Source organism: Engystomops pustulosus, chromosome 10, assembly GCF_040894005.1.
Source record: "Engystomops pustulosus chromosome 10, aEngPut4.maternal, whole genome shotgun sequence".
Lineage (NCBI taxonomy): Eukaryota > Metazoa > Chordata > Amphibia > Anura > Leptodactylidae > Engystomops > Engystomops pustulosus.
The window spans coordinates 90,786,238-90,795,402 of record NC_092420.1 but is presented as its reverse complement, the minus strand read 5'-3'; the positions used below and the strand labels follow the sequence as shown (position 1 = coordinate 90,795,402).

Sequence of the window (9,165 nt, the reverse complement as noted above, 5' to 3'; positions counted from 1 at the left end):
TGTTCTTACATTATTCATTAATTTTTATGGTGAATATCTTTTCAGTATATTTTGGTTGGTGTTTTTCTTACAGGAATGCATAAAATCTGCAGGATCTGCTATAAATGACTTACAGCAAGCGCTAATATTACACTTGGTGTAAACAAATATTTCCAGCTAAAGTCATTGATATTGTTTAAATAATAAAGTTCTACAAATTTCCAATATACTTTCTGTATCAATTCCTCATAGTCTTCTAGATCTCTGCTTGCTGTCATTCTATACAAAGCTTGCTGCCCGTGGTCACACTGGTGCACGGCTCGTTATCACAAATCTGATTATTCTCTATGATATAACCTGTGATCCTGGTCAGATTTCTATCCACTGGAAGTAAACATAGAAGCTTCCAATAGAATGACAGCAAGCAGAGATACAGATAACGGTGAGGAATTGATACAGAAAGAATAATACAAACAATATTATTTTTTAGAAGTGGAAATACTCTTAATAAACGCAAGTGTGCACAGGGCAGATAACAGCAGTGCAATGTGAATGTGGAGGAGTTGTCCAATCAGGCCACAGCTTTCATGCTATACCCATGCTGTCCACATGAGAGCTTGGATCTTATTGGACCGCTGGTTGTGATGGTTCAGTCCCCCAGTAGTGCGGGCTCCTCGGGCGCCATGGTCCTCTTCTTGTCCTTGTCCTGTGCTCAGAGTGATTTAAAACTGAAGACTTGGTTTTGCCGCTGTGCAGGATCATTGCTAGTACGCCCCTCCATAAGGGAATAATGGTATAACCCAAGTGCGTTCCGCTCCAATCACAGCTTAGTACATGCAGCAGGCTCCGCCCATGTCCTGTCCCGCCGTTACCATGGTGACCGCCGCCGCCCGCAAAACTTCACCTGAACTCTCATTCCCGAGGACGAGTGACCCGGGATCCGCAGTGACCCGGGATCCACAGTGACCCCTGCAGTGACCCGGGATCCACAGTGACCGGGAGCGACGCCGGAAACCTTTGCTAGAGACCAAGATCTCTGCTGTGATTCGTTTTAGAAACCAGGTAATAGTGACCTGTATTGGGGTGTGGGTGACCGGGGTGATAGTGATGTGTATTGGGGTGTGCGTGACCGGGGGATAGTGATGTGTATTGGGGTGTGGGTGACCGGGGTGATAGTGATGTGTATTGGGGTGTGCGTGACCGGGGGATAGTGATGTGTATTGGGGTGTGGGTGTCCCGGGTGATAGTGACCTGTTTTGGGGTGTGGGTGACCGGGTGATAGTGATGTGTATTGGGGTGTGGGTGACCGGGGCGATAGTGATGTGTATTGGGGTGTGTGTCAGCAAAGAAAAAAGTATTTGGACCTACTGTCACGGCAGGGATATAAAGATACACTTAGACTACCAACGCCACCTACGGTAGCGCAGAAAAATGCCCATATCCGGACAGTAAAGTAATATAAAACGTAACTTTTAATAATACTGAGGATAAGAAGTGATAGTATAATAACTATTGACTACTTCACTTGAGAGACTTCACTTTAAAAACACAGGTGCCTATGGCTCATAGGTGATCTATAGAAAGCTGTAGTGAACAATTGTAGGAAGGAGAATAAGCCTATAGTTAGGAGAGTATGTGCTCTCCGCAATGTGTATTGGAATACTGAGGGCGGCTAGAGTGGCTAAGTTGACTAATGCAATACGTTCCTTGTGCAAAGGGTTATTATATTTAAACCCAGTACAGCAGGTTCAGTAGTGGGGGGATCAATTGAGATCCCTAAACATACTGAACATAACTACGTCCCTCACATATAGTGTTTCTATGCTCGCCCTCTGGTAAATTTCAGGCATAGTCTCTAGCCGGACCCTATCAGTAAGACCTAACCTACATGATCACTGAAGAGCACAAGTGTATCAAGAAGAGCCTAGGTATTCCTGCTAGTTAAAACAACAAAGGATTAGCCCCCCGACATGTTTCACCGGAGCACCGGCTTCATCAGGGGTCGGGCTAATAGTGTGTCTTGGGGTGTGTGTGTCCCGGGTGATAGTGACCTGTATTGGGGTGTGGGTGACCGGGGGATAGTGACGTATATTGGGGTGTGTGTGTCCCGGGTGATAGTGACCTGTATTGGGGTGTGGGTGACCGGGGTGATAGTGATGTGTTTTGGGGAGTGGGTGACTGGGGGATAGTGATGTGTATTGGGCTGTGGGTGACCCGGGTAATAGTGACCTGTTTTGGGGTGTGGGTGACTGGGGTGATAGTGATGTATATTGGGGTGTGGGTGTCTCGGGTGATAGTGATGTGTATTGGGGTGTGGGTGTCCCGGGTGATAGTGACCTGTATTGGGGTGTGGGTGACCCGGGTGATAGTGACCTGTATTGGTGTGTGGGTGACCCGGGTGATAGTGACCTGTATTGGGGTGTGGGTGACCCGGGTGATAGAGACCTGTATTGGGGTGTGGGTGACCCGGGTAATAGTGACCTGTTTTGGGGTGTGTGCCCTTGGTTGGGGTGTGGGTGACCCGGGTAATAGTGACCTGCTTTGGGGTGTGTGCCCTTGGTTGGGGTGTGGGTGACCCGGGTAATAGTGACCTGCTTTGGGGTGTGTGCCCTTGGTGTGGTGACCCTTGAGAGTGATGGTATAATTATAGGTGGTCAGAGGATGATGGGAGTTAAAGTTTTGACCCCCCGGATGTCAGAGATAGGTGGGGGTGACAATGGTACAGTCACCCCCGGGTGACGCAGTCTTCTCTCTCACCTGGCAGGTGTCATGGCGGACCTGGGCAGTCACCGCTGTCGCACCTGTAATATGATCTTCCGATCTCTTCCGCTGCTGGAGAAACATAGAGAGAAATTCTGCATCGGAAACCAAAAAGGAGACCCCCCGGTCCTGGGGCCCCGTTACATCAGCGCTGGGGGCCACACCCGCTTATCAGGAGGCAGAGACCTCCCACTCCGGGCAGAGACCCCTGACTTCACGGTGAGGACCAGGCCACAGGCTGGAGACCCCTGAGATAACATCCTGGGATGAGTCATGGAAAACCCCTTGATAATGTACACGTGTGGGACCCCTGCTCTATAAGGGCTACAGCAGAGCCCCTGATAATGTACACGTGTGGGACCCCTGCTCTGTTAGGGCCACAGCAGAGCCCCTGATAATGTACACGTGTGGGGCCCCTGCTCTGTTAGGACCACAGCAGAGCCCCTGATAATGCACAAGTGAGGGCCCCTGCTCTGTTAGGGCCACAGCAGAGCCCCTGATAATGTACACGTGTGGGGCCCCTGCTCTATAAGGCCCATGGCAGAGCCCCTGATAATGTACACGTGTAAGGCCCCTGCTCTGTTAGGGCCACAGCAGAGCCCCTGATAATGCACAAGTGAGGGCCCCTGCTCTGTTAGGGCCACAGCAGAGCCCCTGATAATGTACACGTGTGGGGCCCCTGCTCTGTTAGGGCCACAGCAGAGCCCCTGATAATGCACCAGTGAGGGCCACAGCAGAGCCCCTGATAATGTACACGTGTGGGGCCCCTGCTCTGTTAGGGCCACAGCAGAGCCCCTGATAATGTACACGTGTGGGGCCCCTGCTCTGTTAGGGCCACAGCAGAGCCCCTGATGCCGTGTCTTCTCATTCCTCTGTCATTGTACATTGTAACCATCCTGTGTAATGCGCTGTAGACACGAGACAGCCTGGCGAGACTGCTGGAGAGAGAGAACCTGCTGAACGAGCGAGAGCAGCGTCTGATGGGTGAATATGGGGGGCAGTCGGGGGGTCTTACAGACAGCAGAGCCTTGAAGAACCTGACAGAGGAGGTAGGTGACATTAACCCCTCCTGTGCACCCCCCTGTACAGCAGATGTAACCTCATGTTGTGGGGTCTGTGTCCTGACGTCTCAGAACTTTTCTCCTTTTGTCTTAGTTCCACAAGTTGAGGAAATCTCTGGAAGTTTCAGTCCCGACTCTACGCTCCTTCCAGGTAACGGTGGAGGATGTACGCGATGGGGGTCTCCATAACGGGTTATAGGGGAACCTGCTGACCCCATTGTCCTGTCACAGGGCGACCAGGTCCTCTCCTCTCCGTGGGATAGAGAGTACAGGGAGCGGATCCTGGAGATGACAGAGGCCCATGAGAGACACCTCGCTGACATCCAGGCACGGAACCAGGCGCTGGAGGTGCAGAGGGAAGGTCAGTCCGGGGATACCCTGATACCACGTATAGAGCCATCCGGATCAGTACCCAGAGATCCGGGTCCAGATGTATGGTCCATCATGTCTGCCATAATCCCATCTCCTCTCTCGGGTTCCTATGTCTAGTTACTTGGATTCTGATTTTCTCCGATTGGTTCTGGTTTTATTGCAGAAATCCGCCAGCGCTTGTCGGACGTCACCAGCAATGGCAGCTCCACCAGCAACATAGAGCAGATGCTCCTGGAACTGAAGGCTCAAGAGGAGAAGAACCAACTGGCCCTGGACGCTCTGAGGGACCAGGTGGTGCTGATCCAATCAGAAAGCAGGTACATGGCTGTCACTGGGGGTCAGTATTCGGCCCTCGGTGTCCAGTGACAACTTATAATTTATGTTTAGGTCCAGGACAGAGAAGGAGTCTGCGCAGCGTCCGTCCGGCTCAGTGATGAAGCCACCGCCTGTCACCGTCATCCCATTCCCAGTGCGCGGCAGCAGCCTCTCCTCCGAGATCAGGTAAAGGTCATCGGACCTGACCCAGCATGACCTCTGCACCTACTTGTAATCCACAGGTCACAAGACTATTCCAATCACTTCATCATCTCCCCCCATGTCTTTGTGCCCACATGATAACACTCCCTGTCACTCTGTACATAGCGGCAGTGCACCCTCCATGTCTGTGCCCACATGATAACACTCCCACATTCTTTACGCAGCGCCCTCCAGCTCGCCTATGTCCAGAGCGGGGGAAGTGACCCTGTCGTCCTGGCACAGATGAGGGATCTGCAGGCCGAGGCCTTGGCATTCGAAGAGATTTCCCACAAACAGGAGCGAAAAGAGAAGAAGAAGAAACGTGAGTGTGGGAGCGGATCATGAGCCAGGGCTGTATATATACAGAGAGATATGGGGGCAACGACACACCCCACCGGGGGGCGCTGCAATACATACAGTTGAAACCAGAAGTTTACATCTAATGTTTAAAGCTGAGTGTATGTGTGTGTGTATATGTATGTATGTGTGTATATGTATGTATGTGTGTGTGTATATGTATGTATATCTGAAGAAATGGCAGTGAGGTTTATTCCTTGCTGCATGTCTGCTCGCATAAAGCCTTTATGGAGCTTGCAATCTTCTATCTACATTTATACCATCTCAGATGACTGCCTCTGGATGTGACTGGAGTATCAGAGATGATAAAACAGCAGATTGGTACTACAGTCCCAGCGAGAGCTGCAGTCACCTGAGATGATCTAATGAAAGATACAGGACTGCAGCTCTGGAGGTGACTGGAGTATCAGAGATGATATAACATCAGATTGATTCTACAGTCCCAGCCAGAGCTGCAGTCACCTGAGATGATCTAATGGCAGATATAGGACTGCAGCTCTGGAGGTGACTGGAGTATCAGAGATGATATAACATCAGATTGATACTACAGTCCCAGCCAGAGCTGCAGTCACCTGAGATGATATAATGGAAGATACAGGACTGCATCTCTGGATGTGACTGGAGTATCAGAGAATATATAATTGAAAGAATAAGATTGCAGCTTTGGGTGTGACTACAATGCCTCTGATGCCTTTACAACAACGTTGTTCAGTGTCTCATTCAAAATCATATAATCTCACACATAAACTTTCTTATATTAAAGGGGTTTTCCCACAAAGAAAAGTTAGTCAGTACTGAGACCCCCACAAATCAGCAATTTTTGGCAGCTCCATAGAGATTAATGGAGCAGAACGATCATGTGCGGCCGTCTGCTCCATTAATCTGACAGAGCAACGAGGGGTCCGACTGAAGTATGTGGGACCCCATCGGAGCCCTAGTTTTTGTGATCTGTGGGGGTCTCAGCACTGAGACCCCTACTAATCAACAAGTTGGGCCCTATCCACGGAATGGGGCCCAGCTTTTCATTGTGGGAAAACCTCTTTAAGAATGTCCTTCAGTGCCTATAGCAACCAATCATAGCCCAGGGCTCTTATTAATGAAATGTAGCAAAATAAAAGCTGACCTGTGATTGGTTGTTCCCAGGCTAATTGACACAACACCTAACAGACTATGGCTCCTATAGTTTGGAAAGCGCTGGGTGCAAATTTTCACTAAAAACACTTTAGGGCTTAATAATCAGGGATCTGTGCCAGAATATGGGGGTAAAGGGTCCTGAAATCATCACAAATGCTCCCATGTCGCTAGCATTTGCGATTATGTTCCCCTTCACCCCAGCTCCACAGTGGTCCTGTGCAGGGCCTTCCTGTCCTGATGGGACCTGGCAGAGAAATAAAACACAGCGCAGACACCTGCAGGATACATCGAGGGCCTCAGCCACTGCTATAACTCACACAAATGATCCCTTGTGATTGTAAATGTGACGGTGCAAATTCTTTTAGCAGAAATACACATACACACACACACATATACATATACACTTACCCATACATATACACATACACTCACACACATACACTCACACACATACACTCACACACATATACACATACACTCACACACATATACACATACACTCACACACATATACATATACACTTACCCATACATATACACATACACACATATGCACACACATATACACACACATATACACACACATATACATATACACTTACCCATACATGCACACACATATACACTCACACACATATACACACACATATACATATACACTTACCCATACATGCACACACATATACACATACATGCGCACACACATATACACTTACCCATACATACACTCACATTCTTGTTTCAGCTGCATAACACAAGAATCCCCAAATATTCCAGTGGTTACATTATAACCTCTATATACCCCGGACCCCTGGAGGGCTCCCACCCACTTGCACACTTTGGTGCTCTGACCTGTGACCCCCCAGGGGTGCGTTATTGTGTTATACTATGTGACAGTCACTGCGGGGGGTCTGCACACATGTGGATATTGGGGATGATTTTGGATGTCATGCTCTTCATTCTTACTGGAGAGGTCAGAGGTTTCAGCCTCATTGTGGAGTAATGTCTCCAGGATGTTGTATAACATGAGGCGTTTGTGCAGGTCCTGATGCCGCTCCCCGGGTCCTGGATGTGGAGCTCATGGCGGTGGAGCTTGAGAATCAGCGTCTGGAGGAAGAAATCTTCAGCTTAAAGCTGCAGCGGAGCCGGAAGAAAGTAGAGAACGGTGAGAAGAGCGGTTACCATATGTATATAATGATCCAGGGAGGTGCCGTCCCCTGGGGGGTGTTTGGAGGCTTCTGATGATCACAGTAATGACCCCAGTGCTGGCGCTGCCATTGATGGGCACCGATGCAATGATATGAGGGCGTCAGCTCACACAACACTGGATTGGGGACTTGTTGTGATCATCCAGAGCCGCCATCCAGAGGTGCATACGGACGTCCCAAAAGTGTTTACTCACAGATCTTACTATCTGTATATAGTATTACTGAGGGAGGACAGTACATCACAGGTCCAGCTCCTTGGTAGCTCCTGTAGTACTGCAGTATATAGTATTACTGAGGGAGGACAGTACATCACAGGTCCAGCTCCCTGGTAGCTCCTGTAGTACTGCAGTATATAGTATTACTGAGGGAGGACAGTACATCACAGGTCCAGCTCCCTGGTAGTTCCTGTAGTACTGCAGTATATAGTATTACTGAGGGAGGACAGTACATCACAGGTCCAGCTCCCTGGTAGTTCCTGTAGTACTGCAGTATATAGTATTACTGAGGGAGGACAGTACAGCACAGGTCCAACTCCCTGGTAGCTCCTGTAGTACTGCAGTATATAGCATTACTAGGGGGACAGTACAGCACAAGTCCAGCTCTCTGGTATCTCCTGTAGTACTGCAGTATATAGTATTACTAAGGGAGGACAGTACAGCACAGGTCCAGCTCCCTGGTATCTCCTGTAGTACTGCAGTATATAGTATAACTAGGCAAACAGTACAGCATAGGTCCAGCTCCCTGGTATCCCCTGTAGTACTGCTGTATATAGTATTACTGAGGGAGGGCAGTACAGCACAGGTCCAGCTCCCTGGTATCCCCTGTAATACTGCAGTGTATAGTATTACTGAGGGAGGACAGTACAGCACAGGTCCAGCTCCCTAGTATCTCAGGTAGTACTGCTTTATATAGTATTGCTGGAGGGTCAGTACAACACAAGTCCAGCTCCCTGGTATCCCCTGTAATACTGCAATATATGGTATCATTGGAGGACAGCACAGCACAGGTCCAGCTCCCTGGTATCTCCTGTACTACTGCAGTATGTAGTATTACTGTGGGACAGTACAGCACAGGTCCAGGTCACTGGTATCTCCTGTAGTACTGCCATATATAGTATTACTGAGAGGAGGACAGTACAGCACAGGTCCAGCTTCCTGGTAGCTCCTGTAGTACTGCAGTATATAGTATGACTCGGTGGACAGTACAGCATAGGTCCAGCTCCCTGGTATCTCCTGTTGTACTGCCATATATAGTATTACTGAGGGGAGGACAGTACAGCATAGGTCCAGCTCCCTGGTATCTCCTGCTGTACTGCAGTATATAGTATTACTGGGGGGACAGTACAGCACAGGTCCAGCTCCCTGGTATCTCCTGTTGTACTGCCATATATAGTATTACTGAGGGAGGACAGTACTGCACAGGTCCAGCTCCCTGGTATCACCTGCTGTACTGCAGTATATAGTATTACTGGGGGGACAGTACAGCACAGGTCCAGCTCCCTGGTATCTCCTGCTGTACTGCAGTATATAGTATTACTGAGGGAGGACAGTACTGCACAGGTCCAGCTCCCTGGTATCTCCTGCTATACTGCAGTATATAGTATTACTGAGGGAGGACAGTACAGCACAGGTCCAGCTCCCTGGTATCTCCTGCTGTACTGCAGTATATAGTATTACTGAGGGAGGACAGTACTGCACAGGTCCAGCTCCCTGGTATCTCCTGCTGTACTGCAGTATATAGTATTACTGAGGGAGGACAGTACAGCACAGGTCCAGCTC

General features: G+C 49.2%; 1 protein-coding gene across 3 annotated transcripts in view; it reads left to right on the top strand.

Moving 5' to 3' along the window:
* Positions 1-688: 688 nt before the first annotated feature.
* The window catches only part of CCDC17 (coiled-coil domain containing 17), a 47,879-nt gene continuing 39,402 nt past the window's right edge, over positions 689-9,165 (top strand). Inside the window, exons 1-9 of one of the 3 annotated variants that reach the window (XM_072127111.1) lie at positions 692-1,041; positions 2,744-2,958; positions 3,654-3,788; positions 3,895-3,951; positions 4,032-4,161; positions 4,336-4,489; positions 4,560-4,673; positions 4,874-5,010; positions 7,222-7,344. In XM_072127111.1, coding sequence (XP_071983212.1) covers positions 2,749-2,958; positions 3,654-3,788; positions 3,895-3,951; positions 4,032-4,161; positions 4,336-4,489; positions 4,560-4,673; positions 4,874-5,010; positions 7,222-7,344 — 1,060 coding nt within the window. In that variant the 5' untranslated portion in view covers positions 692-1,041; positions 2,744-2,748. Of the gene's footprint in view, positions 1,042-2,743; positions 2,959-3,653; positions 3,789-3,894; positions 3,952-4,031; positions 4,162-4,335; positions 4,490-4,559; positions 4,674-4,873; positions 5,011-7,221; positions 7,345-9,165 lie in introns of all 3 variants that reach the window. The other 2 variants (XR_011850193.1, XM_072127112.1) reach the window with 2 other exon arrangements.